The sequence below is a fragment of the Gymnoscopelus braueri genome (genome assembly GCF_963280865.1).
Source record: "Gymnoscopelus braueri genome assembly, chromosome: 24".
Lineage (NCBI taxonomy): Eukaryota > Metazoa > Chordata > Actinopteri > Myctophiformes > Myctophidae > Gymnoscopelus > Gymnoscopelus braueri.
This window is the reverse complement of record NC_137626.1, coordinates 38,946,030-38,963,271: the sequence shown is the minus strand read 5'-3', so window position 1 is coordinate 38,963,271 and position 17,242 is coordinate 38,946,030. Positions and strand designations below refer to the sequence as shown.

At 40.8% G+C, this 17,242-nt stretch overlaps 1 protein-coding gene across 1 annotated transcript in view; it reads right to left on the bottom strand.

The window, feature by feature from the left end:
- The window catches only part of LOC308080927 (lysine-specific demethylase 6A-like), a 91,294-nt gene extending 75,810 nt beyond the window's left edge, over nt 1-15,484 (bottom strand). Inside the window, exons 1-2 of the mRNA XM_080423034.1 lie at nt 14,837-15,484; nt 14,558-14,627 (exon numbers count right to left, since the gene is read on the bottom strand). Of these exons, the coding sequence (XP_080279160.1) occupies nt 14,558-14,627; nt 14,837-15,087 (321 nt within the window). The 5' untranslated portion in view covers nt 15,088-15,484. The remainder of the gene's footprint in view (nt 1-14,557; nt 14,628-14,836) is intronic.
- Nucleotides 15,485-17,242: the final 1,758 nt, after the last annotated feature.

The following is a 17,242-nucleotide window of genomic DNA, read 5'->3' as shown; positions in this document are numbered from 1 at the left end:
TCTTCAGTATTATGTGAGCTTGTAGATTAGCTGTTTTCGCCGCGTCGCAGGTTCTGTGTGTGTGTGTGTGTGTGTGTGTGTGGGGGGGGGGGGGGGGTGGGGGGAGAGAGGGGGAGGGGGAGCGCTCTGGCCACGCTCAAGTGTCTTACAGAAACAAACATAGATAGGAGCAACACTACTACTACACTACTTGTGTCGCACCGAAAATAATGTTTTACCGCTACGCGCGGCAACAGGGATTTGCGCAACACGGCCGTTCGACGAACTTTAAATACTCGTAGCCGACGGAGACCTAACTCTAATGAGAGGGACAGAGCGAGAGAGAGGGGGGGGGCTCGCTGCCCTCTCGCTCCCTGTAGAGAGAGGCAGGCAGCCACTCTGGAGAGAAGGAGACAAGTCCCGCGGGTGCTCTGGGATTAATATGAATATTAAAATGATTTATTATGATAAAATAAAAAATAAAAAAATCGCGGCCTTTGCGATTAGCTAATCGCGTGGTTTCAAATCGCGATTTCGGTTTGAAAACGATTAATCGTTCAGCCTTAGTGGTGATACAATGACCCAGTTCTGTCAGAAATGTTGAACCTCCAGTTACTGTGCATAGATGGCAGGCTCAGAGCTGCAACACAGCCAATGCACAGTGTCGGCCAGGCCAGTCACTCACAACCGATAAAGTCGTTAAAGAAGGAGAGTGAGTCATAACCCATCACACCTCAAAAAAAATCACCAGCAACATGGTCGAGCAACAAACACTGGCAGTGGATGCTGATAAACAGGGAAAGAATGCATGCAATTGTTTAGGGCGGGGGTCTTCAATAGGGGGTCCTCAGAGTTAGTACAGGGGGGCCGCCAAATCTTTGCGTGGTAAGAACCTTTTTTACATTAACCACTTGAACCCTAGCATCCCTATTCTGAGGAGAACTTTAGCCAAAAATACAAGATCACAAGACCTCGCACTGCGAGTCGTTGTGAGCTTGCAGATCAGCTGTTTTCGCAGTATGTAACATATACATATAGATGATGTGTAAGCAAATAAACACAAAACATTAATTTACGCAACACTGTTGGTAGTGCTGTCAAGTCAGTCTATGAAGCTAATCTATCTATAACATCTATGAAAAAGTTTAATCTGCAACACAATTGTATACAATATGTAGTGGGGGTCCCTGCTTCATCTCTCTCAGCTAGGGGGTTCTTGGCCTGAAAAACCTTGGAAGACCCCTGGTTTAGGGGGAGAAATAAAAACAGATCAACTACACAGCATGTGAAACACACATCTGTTGTGATGAATTGCCTGTGACTCCACAACTTCATTCTCAGGATGCTTGGTTTTCATGATGACAATTCAGGTGAGACAGCATCAATACCACTGGCGAAATATGGGCTTATAATAAGTCTCTCCTGGGTGAAATGCAGGGTGCATATAATTAATTAATTTAAACGCAGATGAGGAACCAATGAAATAGAGTAGACTATACATCGGGCAATGAGACACTATCCACAAGACTTACTGCGCTGCAGGTAGGGTACCGGAATTCAGTTCCAAGTAGGAACCAAATCCAAAATGTCAATTATCGGGTACCCATGGAAATAATTGAATTTTGGTTCTGCATATTGGATCCTTAATGTGCTAATAACCAGTCAGTGTCACAAACAAGGGCTACACATATGCAAGGACGTACGTGACTATCTGCCAGGACCTGTCAGTGGCACACATCAACAACACAGACAGTGTGTCCATCTGTGTTTACATACGAGCGCTGGGCTCCTGTGTAGCATGCATGGATACATTACCCTAGATGTGCAGTAGTCCTTTCACCACTAATGCAGTTATCACTCTGTAGCACTGGCTGAGCTTAGGGCTGCAACTAACGATTAATTTCATAATCGATTAATCGGTCGATTATCTTAACGATTAATCGGATTATCGCACTTATTTAGCAATTACCTAATAATTTTGATTTTAGGTTGTTTTAGGCATGTTCTATCTAACAATAAAGAGAATACAGATGAATAATTAATTAAAAAGTACATGTTATACAATACATAAAATGCATAAATACATATCAAAATAAATAAAAGCCACCTTATGGTAGCTTTTCTCTTTTTCTGACTGCTTGATTTGATTAAAAAAAACACATTTTAGGCTAAAGGGTAACAATACTCTTTTAAATGGATACAGGATAGCTGGGAACTAGGGACATCTGGGCTCCTTGATGTAACATCATCTTGATGTAATAGCCTATTTTATTCAAAATATTAAAATAAAGATATTAGAAAAACGGTCTTAAGTAATTTAAAGTATACATGATGTGAACATGCACGGTACATCATTATCAGACTTAATTTTATCCATCAACTTCTTGTTTATTCCCCAAAACGACTGGATATACAGGTTTTGCAGCAATTTGTAGTAATTGTAGAAATATTAGACCTTGATTGTCAAATGTTTAAGCATGTTCTAATCCAGGGGTCTGGGACCCCTAGGGGTGTTCAGAATAACTAAAGGGGGGCAGTCAAATGTTGGTGATAGGATTTATTTATTTTCTGCATTAACCACTTGAACCCTAGCATTCCTATTCTGAGGAGAACTTTAACCAAATATAGCCAATCTGCAGTGAGCTTGTAGATCGGCTATTTTCGGGAAAGAGGTTTGGTGTGAAAAAAGAAAAGACCAAGTACAGAGTGAAAGGTCAGGTTTACTAAGTATTGACAGTTTAAAATACATATTAACATTAATTCAACATCAAAGTGCAACATCTATGAAATCTATGAAAAAGTTTAACCTGCAACACAATTTTATGCAATATGTAGTGGGGGTCCCTGCTTCATCTCTCTCTCAACTAGGGGGTCCTTGGCCTCGAAAACGTTGAAGACCCCTGTTCTAATCACGTATACTTCAAAAACATTTTCCAAATATTAAACTTTTTTACATTTTGGAACAAAATAGCCAATTTTACATCGAGGTGCCCAGATGTCCCTAGTGCCCACCTTTCCTGTTACCTTGCAGACCCAGACCCTACAGTAGTTTAATGGGTGTCTATTAGTATTTACCGACGTCGGCGCGGTGGGGACTGGGGACGGGAGCTTTATGATCCTCAGTGCTCGGATCCGGTGTACAGCCCGCCTACTGTATCCTTTCATCACGTTTCCACTTCCGGCCTGGCGGCTAGCGAGCTAACACGCTAACGAGGCCACAACGAGGTGATCTATGCATAATGCAACGTGCCTGCTCTTGAAATGCTCCCGCATTACATTGTGGACTTAATCCCATGCCAAGCAAGTGCACAGTAATACTTTTCTATAAGACGTTGTGGGTGAAACAATCTCTGTAAATTGCACGGGGCCGCCGCTTATTTTTTAACTCTATGGGCCACCGTCGTTGTTTTCATTTTGCTTCGCGGTCGTTATTGCGCATGCGTCAGAGTGTAAGGGAGTCGAGAAGGTTCATTCCATAGCTGTAGCTACGGCTAGCGCTTTACAAAACAGTATATTAAACTGGAAAAATAGCCGCGATTGTAAAAATATAAACGGCGATTCGTTGTCGATTAATAATCGATGATCAAATTCGTTGGCAACGAATTTATTAATCGATTTTTAATCGATTAATCGAGTCGTTGTTGCAGCCTTAATGTCTTTGGTCTCTGAGACCACAACACATCACACTGCACTGACACAACGCCCTCTCATTATTAGAACAACCATCAATGGTGTGAGAGTGTGTGTGTGTGTAGCGGCCCCTAACATAATTGCCAAAATCCCCCAATACGCTTCTGCTGGTAATCACTCTCATTTTGAGTGTGAGTGTCACCTGAGCATGAGTCCTGCTACTTCTGTCTGTGGTACCGTTTTTCTAATCTTGCGGAAAAGGTCTATGGTTCATCGGTGAAGCAAGAGTGAGGAACCAGTCTTCTTGGGGTGTTGTCTTCCTTTGACTTCACCAGTCTCACAGAACTTGGTCCTAAGTTTGGAAATGGTACCAGGGCTGACACCAAATAATGCTGCCACTCTGCGTAACGGAACATCAGCTTACACTTGCCTTATTGCACAGGCCTTATCCTGAAGGGACAAACATGGCATCTTTCCATGGGGGCAGTGTTGCTGCTCGGAGCATACAAAACTCAACAAAGTTGCAGGCCCCATGCTCAGGTGCCAGTCACACACCTGTGACTAGCACACACCTGCCATGTGCTGGCAGGTCGCTCAAAACGAGAGCGATTACCAACAGAAGCACACTGGGGGATTTTGCCACATGTTTGGGGGGGCGCTACCCACACTTTTAGCTGTGTTGCTCATTCCAAGATGGTACGATCCTACAAAGTTATACCTTGTTGTAAAGGTGTCTAATCAACGATGAAAATGATATAAAACAAAAATATAATACCAAATGGTATTATTTAAGGGGAGAAATAATCGACCTAAGTTAAATTGCCAAACTTTTTGTAAGGAGTTTATATCAATGGCACATGCATTCTCGGGGGAGCAGTTACAGTTTAAGTGTCTTGCTCAGGGACAGGTGCCAGGAGGAGAACCGGTGACCTTTGATTACCAGTGCTGGGTAATAAATATTTGAATCTCGAATACAGGTATGTCGAAGGTGGGGGAAAAAAAATTGCATTCAAATGTGAAAATGTATATTCCATTAGTGGAGGTGGCTAACACACAATGTTTTATCATGTCAAGTCTGTGCAAGCTGACTGTCTTCAGCACCAGACAAAAGAGGCCCATATCATTAGCATTTTGATCCCAGCCTTTTCAACCAGCATGGGCACTGGACCATCCATGCTCAAGTGTTTTGTCACTTTACACGCCTTCATTTATGATGCTAGCCTCGCGCTGCTGAAACACTAGCAGGATTAATGTACCTTTCCAGAAGTCATTATTTCATGTCTGACAACATTCAAGTAGAACTATCAGAAGGTAAAACCCGGGTAAAATAATAGGCAACACAGCAATACGTCGACCTGTCACTCTGAGAAAACAATATATTAGTTTTACCTTATCTCGTTCTTCACAAAAGACAACGAGCCCCGATGTGGATATTACTGCCTACAAACCAGTTGCGTTACATGAATTATGTTATGCACACCATTTAATACAACATACAATTATGTACTGAGTATGTTAGTTGTGTCTTTGTAGTGTGACGTTAGTTACATGTTTTGTACTGTAATGTATTTTAACGTATTGACTGTTAATTGTAAGAGGAAAATAAGTCTCAGGACTTTCTTGTGTAATCCTCGAACTGCGGTGACCATGTGGTTTTGGCTTTTCAAATAAATCAAATCAAAAAAAGTTTATATAATTTCTAACATTCTGAGCTCAGGTAACAGTAGCCACTACCCACTAAGCTACGGCTGCCCACCAAACAAACACATGTTTGTGTGTGTGAACATGAGGTTCATTTAAGGCTCTAGTATGTTTCCAATAAATAAGATGCACAACAAGGTCAACACGTTATTATCGCTTTCTATTGTGTTGTTTGTCAGAGAATATATTAATTCATGAGGTTATATGTAATACATTTATTTAAAGTAATACTAGGTAACTTTTTCAACAAAACTAAAAATTGTTTTGTGAGTGGCAAATGTTTCACAACACTATGGAGTTACATTTGTGTCTTTATTAACCAAACAAAAGAAAAACATTTGAGAGAGAAAAAATATAAACAGAGCAAAGAATAGTTTTGAATGAAAACAAATTAAAACAGCAGGCAAAAAATAATAATTTGTAAGCAAAGGAAATTATATAAACAGAACAAAAAACTATTTTTAATTAAAACAAATTAAAAACGCAATCAAAAAAATATATTTGCAAGCAAAAAAATATAAGATTTGAAAGAAAATAAAAAAGAATTGAGAACAAAAGTTTTTAAATTCAAGAGTAAAAAAATAAGGAAAAACGGTTTAAACTACATAAAACAAAATACTTAGTAAAATGTTTGGGTAATAAAATGTGTTATTTTAATGTCCTCATTTGCGAATGAAAGTTGTTTTTTCTGATTGCAAAATGCCTTCTCTCTCAAAACCTATGTCTTTGGTCTCGATTTTTTTCTTCTCTCTCTTGGATTTGTTTGTGTGAGGGGTTAAAGTTCAGAAGGCGGGTCCTACGCTGATAGATGTAAGACACCTCTGCATTGGTCACTTGGAGTCTGAGTGACAGCTCCCCCTTCCTTATGTAGCTTGTTGAATGCAGGGATGGAGGTGTGTTACGGCCAGCATGGTTTTTTGATTGATTGAATTATTAGCAGTTTGCAAAAAAAACAAAAAAACATGAAAGTATAATGCAAGGTCAGCTAAGAGTATTTAAAACCCAAGAAAGATGACTTGTTTCCATTGGGGTCCTTTGTACTCAATTCATAGAGACATTTAATGACAGACAGATGTACACTACTATGCAAAACATCATTAAAAAAATATATATATATATATATACAGTAAACAGTTTGAGTAAACAGATTGATGGAATACTTTATTAACAGTAGGATACAGAGGTACAATTGTACAATGATTGTTATAAGGATAACACAAAAAGGCTTGTTTCCATTGTGGTCCTCTGGGACTGAGGTCAGAGCTCCATTCCAGCTCTGGACGCTACACTATTCGTTAATATATTGAGCATTTTAGGCTATTAGCAATTCAGATGATTCCCTAATGTTAGGTTTCTGTTCTACTTACAGTTTGTGATCTGTATTTAAAATTGTTGTATTGTTGTTACTGTTATAGTAGGCCAGTGGTTCCCAAACTTGGGATCGGGACCCTCAGAGGGGGTCCCCAGATTAGCTTAATGGGCAACATTGCTTTCTCTCTCAACAGTAAACAAACCAACCTATACAGTATAAGTGTATACAGGGTAACACATTTAATGACTTTTAAGACCTTTTCAAGGCATTGTGCGCTTGTCGTTCGGCTATTTTCACAATATTTATCTGTGGAACCGAGTCAAACTAAATCTAATGCCTACAATTTCAAGTGCTTGTCAGGGTGGGTGGTCCCCAGTTCAAGTATGATTATTTTGGGGGGGTCCCCAGTTCAAATATGATTATTTTAGGGATTCACAGCCTGAAGCACACTATCAGACGAAACGTTTCCAAAGCAGTCTATCTGGAATGGGCCTGGCCAATAGGCCAGTCACTTCAGCCTTGCCTTAATTAGAATAACGAATATAACATAAAATAATGTAGCTTTATTTTATAATTTCAAAGGGTTCCCAAATGTTTCAGGCTGTGAATCCCTAAAATAATCATATTTGAACTGGGGACCCCCCAAAATAATCATACTTGAACTGGGGACCACCCACCCTGACCCAGGCATTAGATTTAGTTTGACTCGGTTCCACAGATAAATATTGTGAAAATAGCCGAACTACAAGCGCACAATGCCTTAAAAAGGTCTTAAAAGTCATTAAATTGTCACTTTAGAAATGTGTTACCCTGTATACACTTATACTGTATAGGTTGGTTTGTTTACTGTTGAGAGAGAAAACAATGTTGCCCATTAAGCTAATCTGGGGACCCCCTCTGAGGGTCCCGATCCCAAGTTTGGGAACCACTGGCCTACTATAACAGTAACAACAATACAACAATTTTAAATACAGATCACAAACTGTAAGTAGAACAGAAACCTAACATTAGGGAATCATCTGAATTGCTAATAGCCTAAAATGCTCAATATTGTAACGAATAGTGTAGCATCCAGAGCTGGAATGGAGCTCTGACCTCAGTCCCAGAGGACCACAATGGAAACAAGCCTTTTTGTGTTATACTTATAACAATCATTGTACAATTGTACCTCTGTATCCTACTGTTAATAAAGTATTCCATCAATCTGTTTACTCAAACTGTTTAATGTACATATTTTTTTTGTTTTTGTTTTTATGATGTTTTGCATAGTAGTGTATATCTGTCTGTCATTAAATGTCTCTATGAATTGAGTACAAAGGACCCCAATGGAAACAAGTCATCTTTCTTGGGTTTTAAATACTCTTAGCTGACCTTGCATTATACTTTCATGTTTTTTTGTTTTTTTTGCAAACTGCTAATAATTCAATCAATCAAAAAACCATGCTGGCCGTAACACACCTCCATCCCTGCATTCAACAAGCTACATAAGGAAGGGGGAGCTGTCACTCAGACTCCAAGTGACCAATGGAGAGGTGTCTTACATCTATCAGCGTAGGACCCGCCTTCTGAACTTTAACCCCTCACACAAACAAATCCAAGAGAGAGAAAAAAAATATCGAGACCAAAGACATAGGTTTTGAGAGAGAAGGCATTTTGCAATCAGAAAAAACAACTTTCATTCGCAAATGAGGAAAAAAAACATTAAAAACATTTTATTTAGCACAACACATTTTATTACCCAAACATTTTACTAAGTATTTTTGTTTTATGTAGTTTAAACCGTTTTTCCTTATTTTTTTACTCTTGAATTTTAAAAGTTTTGTTCTCAATTCTTTTTTATTTTCTTTCAAATCTTATATTTTTTTGCTTGCAAATATATTTTTTTGATTGCGTTTTTAATTTGTTTTAATTAAAAATAGTTTTTTGTTCTGTTTATATAATTTCCTTTGCTTACAAATTATTATTTTTTGCTTGCTGTTTTAATTTGTTTTCATTCAAAACTATTCTTTGCTCTGTTTATATTTTTTCTCTCTCAAATGTTTTTCTTTTGTTTGGTTAATAAAGACACAAATGTAACTCCATACAACACCCACTCCATGAATTTCACCCCCGAAAGCCTTTTCTAAACTATTTTATATTGAAACGGTGGCTAGGGTAGTCATTCCCGCGAAAATGACGTCATCCGGCCGGAAAACGGAAATGCACCGGTTTCCTGTTTGGCCAGGAACTACCGCGCTAACAACAAAAAGGAATCTCACGCTGTTTTTAAGAGATTGTAGGATTTGATTTGAAGATCAAAAAACAACAGCAAAAGAAAAAACAGCTCACGGTAACTAAAGCTCCACTGGCAAAGAGAAACGATCCACAGATAAGAAAATAACACTTTTTGAAACGCTTCCGTCTTCCGGTGAAAACAAATGGAATTCTGGGTAACGCAGGAATAAACAAACGACCTGCAGCGACGGTAATGACCGGCAGAGGCTGCTAAAAATCGTTATTTGTGGACCTGCATTGTATTACTTTAAGTTGAGAATGTGTCATCTAAACATTTGACTTTTTCTTAACTCATTCAGTGCCAATGAAGTGTAACACGTACATATTTCACAAAGCCCAGTGCCAATGATGTCAAAACAGTGTTTACAGTGTTTACGCTGAAAACACTGGTGCTCTTCGCCAACCTATGAGTGATCCTATGACTTCCGGGGGAAGAGTATACCCGGAAATAACGTGATCACAACAAATCCAGCACCGTCCGATCTATAAGGTTAAAGGATTTAGAAAAATACATGTTTCTCTGCTTTCTTGTTTTTTTCTATTAGCGAGAACAAGCTATATCCTAACAATACCAATCCCTAGTAGCAGGCTACATGTTCTATTGGGCCCTGGGATCACTTTTGTAGTTCTAAACTTCAGGTAAGACTTCTGAAAACTAGCACAGATGCTCCATTGCGCAGAAGAAATCAAAGTCATCACTTGACCACTTACACACTTCACTGACCAGAGGTCTCCGGGTTCTACGCAGGGCAGCAGGCCCCCTACTTTGATTTTCCTCTACACCAGGAGTCTTCAACAGGGCGTCTACAGGGGGGGCCGCCAAGTCAGTGTGTGATAGGAACTTTTTTTTTTTTTACATTAACCTTAAACTTGAACCCTATTGAGGGGAATAATAGCCTAAAAAGCAGATCTAAAAGTTCCCTATTTTCGGCAAGGAGATTTGGTGTACAGGGGAAAAAGAGCGAACCAAGTACATAGCTAACGGTCAAATGTAAGTATCGAGGGGGGGTTAAGTGGTAAATATCTGAAAATCCATATTAATATGAATCCAACATGTTAATAAAAAAAAGATAATGTGTAAAACAAACAAAAAGCATTAATTTACACAACACTGATGATAGTGCTGTCAAACAAGTCTATGCAACCATCTATGAATTAGTTGAATCTGCAACACAATTGTATACAATATGTAGTGTAGTCTCTTTCTCAGCTAAGGGGTCCTTGACCTAAAAAACGTGGAAGAGACCCCTGCTCTACACCAAATATCTGCGCTGGAAATAGCCAATCTACAACCTAGTGAAGATTTCCCTGCAAAATTTCACAGCGCACTCGGGGGGGGGGGGGGGTGGTGCAATACAAACAACCCCCTGCATTTATTTTCTCACCATATTTTTGATGGTCAAAGTGTTTTCTACAACTGCTACAATCTGAATAATTTCGATTCCATTTGTGTTCAATCAAAATTCTACATGTCAGTAAGTGGAACAGAACCATGAACACACGTGTGCACAGTGCACACCTCTGAGGTCGCACCATGCTGGGTGAATAGATATAGTTGCCATCTACTTTAAAGTTTAAAGTAGCGAGATAATACATCCACTTGTAGATCGGTCGCTATTTTTGCACAACACTGTTGTCCAACGAAGTAGGGCATTAACTTGCGTATAAATATAACAAATTTAAATATGGAGAATATAATGTAACTGTACATACTGAAATGTGGGATTAGACTGCAACAAAACAAGCCAGCCAGCACACACACACTACGATCACTCAAAGATCCAACGAGGGACCACATACTACCAGGCCATTCCATGAAGCAAATCTTAACATTCTCATGCAAGTAATCATATTAATCATACAGTGAGCTATATCCACATTTGTAGGCCTATGGCTAGATGTCTGAGCTGTAAATGGGCTGTAAAATAGCAAGAAGTAATAACTTTTTCATGCAAAGACATAAAAAGACTGGAGCCATATATCTACCTTTATTTGACTTTTTTCACGACATCGGTATCTGCAATTATGCAGCCAATGTGTCCCGATGTTTAACAACTTTCAGGCCAGGGTATAAGGTATATTAGTAGGGGCAGCACCAAAGAGACAGCATTCCTCCAGAGCATGGGTCTTCAACAGGGGGTCCGGGACCCCTAGGGGACCCAGCTACTACATGGGCTTCAAATCTTTGTGTGATTTTTTACATTAACCACTTGAACCCTACAATCCCTATTCTGAGGAACATTAGCCGAGAATAGCAGATCTACTACACACGCCTAACAGCGAGCTTGTAGATTTCGGCAAAGAGGTTTGGTGCAGAGGGAAAAAAAGAGCAGACCAAGTGCAGAGCCAATGGTCAAAGTATTGGGGGTTTAAGTAGGTCTGAAAATACACATTAAACATTAATCCAAAATATTAATAGAAAAAGATCATGTGTAAACAAACAAAAAACATTCATTTACACAACACTGATGAGAGTGCTGTCAAACAAGTCTGTGAAGCCATATATGCAACCTATGGAAAGGTTTAATCCGCAACACCATTTTATGCAATATGTAGTAGGGGTCCCTGCTTCATCTCTCTCAGCTAAGGGGTCCTTGGTCTGAAAAACGCTTAAGAACCCTGCCTCAGAGAGTAGATCCAAGGCTGTGACAGTGTGAAACCTCCCTGCCACCATTTACCTAGCAATGTCACCAGCTTTATACACATTCTGTAGTTCAGCCATCTTACCCAATCATTTAAACACTTAACAGGTACAATGAAGCTCCAACCATAATGTACCATGCACACATCTTTAATGATGTCAGGACACAGGCCTGTGTGAGGCTGTGTGTCCTTGTTGTGCCATTTCACTAGGTGACTAGGATGAGGGTATTGTTGTCGGGAAGAAGCCTTGTATCTGTATCTCCATATTTCAACTTTTTGTTTCGTAAGTTAATGCCCTACTTGGTCGTAGAAGAGTGTCGCACAAAAGTAGCAAAAATACCCTATCTACAGGATCACAAAGCGCTGTGATACAACACCTTATGAGCGTTTGACTGTAGATTTGCAATTGTATAAACATGTTTAAGTACGTCTGTAGGTTTTATAAATATTGAACAAATACAACGTATTAACAAGAGCTTGTAACTAAATAATAACTAACGCAGGTTGTTTTGTTTGTTTTCATTTCTTAAAGAAGTCAGTTTTGGACATACAAGGTTTCCGCCCGACAGTGAAGATATGTTGCATTTTAATGTGTTGTGATTTGTGTTGTTTTTATATGGCTGCTACCTTGGCCAGGTCTCTCTTGTGAAATAGATTTCTGATCTGAATGAGACTTCCTGGTAACAAAAAATGTAAATCAAACAAACTGTGCACTGTCCCATTGCAACCATGCAGTGTGTTATGCAACAACAAAAATGCCAGAGAAAGCGTGCAAACTCAGATGCAAATAAGGTGGTTTTGTGGTCAAAGAGTATGGCTGTGCTGCGTGGCCCAGACACCGTTATCCACCGAGTTTCTGCAACAGTACCGTTTCTCAACGTCAGTTCTGGGGACAACCAAATCAAGGTCACTCTTGAGTGTGTGCAAATGGAACCAAATGGACCCTTATGAGTCTAACTCTGCATGTATAAATGGAGCCAAATGGACCCTTATGAGTCTGTAACTGAGAGTTACTTTAAATGAACACTGAGGATTTCACAGTGTAGATCGGGGTCCCAGAGATAAATAATTCTATCAAATGGGGGTCCGTGGGCTAATGCATATCAAACTGGGGGTCCTTGAAATTCAAAAGGTTGAGAATCACTGTGCTAGGCTACAGCACTGCTTCATGCAGCTATCCCACACCACCTAGCGAGCACATCCAGAGTGCTGGACCAGCCCTTCAAACCATGAGCTGTCAAACACCAGCCGGGCTGCGGGACACATGCATAGACGTTTTGCTTTGCCCCGTTGTTAAGTTTGCAGCTCGTTGCGTTACAGTTGCAGGTCCAACAAATGCATTTCAAACTCAGCTTGCCATCTGAATATCACACACAGACACACAGCAGAGAAGCGATGCAATACTGTAAACAAAAGAGACTGACATGACTGTGGCTCCTACTGAGAATGACAGGCATGACACACCAACGGTCTAAGGCTCGAAGGAAACACCGGGGAAAGCTTCAGGGTCGATCCTGTTCATATCAAATAGGGTAATATCGTTGCTGCCGGTGTCACTCCTCCATGTCCCGCCATCTTGGACCGACCCAGTCCCTGGCAGCCATCCAGCCATTAACGTTACTTGTAAATGTCAAGTCGTTTGCAGACTTTCTCGTTCAAAAACAACCTGGTCAGGTCCTGAACGCGACCAGCACCGACTCAATGCAAAGCAGAACGCACAGACAACTAGAAAGCACCGACTCAATGCAAAGCAGAACGCACAGACAACTAGAAAGCACCCTCACCCTCCTCCCTGACAGTTTAACAACCAGCTTCCTCTCCACCCTGCAGGATTATAACTTAACCGTTTACTACACATCATCATCATTATCATGCACCCACTGATGCATTCACGAATAACAGCACGAGATGGACGCCGTCTGCAGAGCAACAACATCAAAGTTTCCTCATTAATAGAATAGTGCAACAATGACACACAAACACACACACAGTGTTACACAAAAACAAAGCCACGGTGACGTCTGTTAAGTGTATAAAGGCTAATAGTGTGTGTATTTGCGTTTTGCAAAGCAGCATAGTGAATAATAAAGCGCTGGGGGTGCTGCTTGGGGGCCGGGGTGACCCAACATGAACTGAGCGGAGAGGAGCGTCCTTTCCCCGGCTGCTGCGGCCGCAGGTGCAGCCTCCTCCTCCAGTTAGCAACATTAGCTCCCCGTCCAGGCTAACAGAGAGGAGGCTGCGCTGTGCGGGCTATACGTTAATACACTTCCCCTGTGCGTGTTTAGAAAACAACGCGTTTCCGACCGGAGAAACGCACGTCGACACCCCCTCCCCCCGTTGAAAGGCGTTAATTCGAGCAGGGAGTCGAACCGGGAGGCCTCCTCCCTCCTCCTCGGTGAACCAACGGGGGCCTTGCTTTCTGCTTGTGTGTGTGTGTGTGTGTGTTTGAACGGATACAGGATAGGTGGGCACTAGGGGACATCTAGGCTCCTCGGTGTAAAATTGGCTATTTTGTCCAAAATGTTTTTAAAATAAAATATTTTAAAAATGGTCTCAAGTAAGTATACATGATGTGAACATGCACGTTAAATCAATATTATACTTCATTTTATCCTTCAACTTCTTGTTTATGCCCCCAAAATGACTGGATATACGGCATACGGGATTCGTAGCAATGTATAGCAATAGTAGAAACATTAGACCTTAACTGTCAAACGTGTAAGCATGTTCTAATCATGTATTGCTTAAGAACATTTTTCAAATGTTATTTTTTTAACCATTTTTGGACAAAATAGCCTATTTTACGTCGAGGTGCCCAGTTGTCCCCTAGTAGTGCCCACCTATCCTGTTACCGTCTGAACCGCTCCTCTCTCGGTGCTCTAGCTAAGCTAAGCTAACGGTGGCTAAAGCCCCACAACAAGCAAGCCGCCCCGCGCCGCCAGGCAGCAGCGCGAGCTCTCTCTCTCCGTAAACCCGCTCGAGCGGCGGCCGTTAGGTTACCGGCTGTTAGTAGTTTACCTTGACGAGCAGGGCCTTCTTCGTCCTGCTGGCGCCATCTTCACGAAGCCTCTGAAACCCGAACAGCGAGCTGCAAAAAAGAAAGGGGGGAAAAAACACAAGAAAGAGAAGAAACAAACTGTCAGTTAACCCGTTGAAACTAGGTTTTCTTCCCCCCCTTCCTCGGCACAACGCGTCGACAACGTCGAGCAGAAAGAGGGGGAAGAAACCCTAGTTTTAACGGTTGGAAAATGGAGCGTTGTTAAAAAACAAGGAGGGGGGGCGCCGTGCCGTGCCGACCTGTCCACGCCGACCAGAGCGTCCCTCTCCTGGGCTGTCAGCGTCGGGAAGTCCTCCTGCTGCTCGGGTGGCTCGCCGCCGCTGCTCGCTTTTCCCCCCGCCGCCATTTTCTTTTCCTCATCACCAGCAGCCGCAACGGCGACGACGACGGCGGCGGCGGCGACGGCAGCGCGAGCCGAGCGCGAGACACTCCGAGCGGCGGCGATGATGGAGGAGGAGGCGACACCACCACCACCACCGCGAGATTGCATGGAAATCAAATTAAATTTGAAATTAAAATGTGTATTTTTTAAAAAACTGTTAAAATGTCGTGATTAAAAAAACTGATGAGAAAGTTTAAAAGAAAGAACAGAAAAAAAACCCGATGCGGTTCTTCGGTGTTGAAGTACAACAAGGTTTTCTCTACAGACGGGGACATGGAGGAGCGCGAGCGCAGCGGCTCTCCTCGAAACGTCACATTTTTTCGAATAGTAATTCGAAAAATGACTATTCGAATTAATATTGCTATTGTCCTTGATGGTGTCTCTGGTTGAAAAAAAAGAAAAGCGAAGAAGTAGCGGTTAATAATCCGGGAATGGAAATTCTGTGTGATTTTTCTGGACCATGTAAATCCTTTGCAGCCACGGAGCTAAAGTTGTTATAATTGTGTCACCCGAGCGAACCCACGCGCCGCCGTGGCCACGCCCTCCCGTGCCTCTTCGGCCAATGAGAGCGGCCGCATGCCACCATATGACTGTCTTTGCTATTATGTTTATTTCCCATACATTACATTCACATAATATTCAAGTTCAACTATGTATTCCCATACAGTACACTTTCATGTTGTATTGAACTCTGTGTATTCCCATATAGTGCATCATTTCGTATTAAAATCTTGTGTATTCCCATCTAGTAGGCCTACACGTCGGTACATACATTCATATTATATTCAATTATTGTGTATTCCCATACAGTACATACTTTCATATTTTATTCAACTCTTGTTTATTCCCATATAGTAGGCCTACGGTACATACATACATCCATACATACATTCATATTATATTCAACTCTTGTGTATTCCCATACAGTATATACTTTCATATTTTATTCAACTCTGTTTATTCCCATATAGGCATATGGTACATACTTACATTCATATTAGGCCTATATTCAACTCTACAACAATGCAATATGTTTATTCCCACATTACATTCACATAATACTCTTCAACTCTGTGTATTCCCACACAGTGCATACTTTCGTATTGTATTCAACTCTGTTCAAATCACCTTACAGGTTACTGGTATGAAAAACAAGAAATATGTACAATAGACAGTTTGAGGAGGAGGGGCGGGGAGGGGGTAGGTTAAGACTTTGACAGGGGCCATGTTTAACTCTACGAGAATACAACATGTTTATTCCCTTACAGTAGCCTAAATAATACATTCATAGCATATTCAAATCTGCTATATGTTTACGCCCATATATACATTCATATTACCTGCAACTATGTTTATTCCCATATAGTAGGCCTATACATACATTCATATTAGCCTATATTCAATTCTGCTACAATGTGTATTCCCAATTCACCCCACACACACACGCACGCACGCACGCACGCACACACACACACACACACATATATATATATATATATATATATATATATATATATATATATATATATATATATATATATATATATATATATATATATAGTAATCTAGGATCATAGGTAAACCAATAACCTTACATGACAATCTCCTTCATACAGTCTTGTACAAAAATCAGTTTCTTAAAGTGATGAATAAAATTCATAGGGCCAAATCACCATCTCATTATTCAAAGATATAAAGACATTTTATGGACGATCGTTGTAACACACACACACACACACACACACACACACACACACACACACACACACACACACACACACACACACACACAGTGTGTGTGTGTGTGTGTGTGTGTGTGTGTGTGTGTGTGTGTGTGTGTGTGTGTGTGTTACAACGATCGTGACACACACACACACACACACACACACACACACACACACACACACACACACACACACACACACAGATATTTTTTGAGACATTTTTTCGTTTCGTATTATTCTTTATGCATACTTTCATATTATGAGGTGAATATATTTTTGTTTTGGTTTTATAGTTTTTTCTCTTCACATAGCTAGTATGCATTTATATCATTCTTTATTTCATGTGTGTGTGTTGTGAAGATCAGAGCGTTGAGTGACGTGGCTGAGCGTCACGCAGAGTGGGCGGAGTCCATATTGTCAACAGCGGTGTAAAGTAACTGGTTACATTTACTCAAGTACTGTACAATTTTGAGGTACTAACCACTTCAGCCTGCCCCTGAAGTGGTTAATGCGACACATTGTGAGCTTGTAGATCTGCT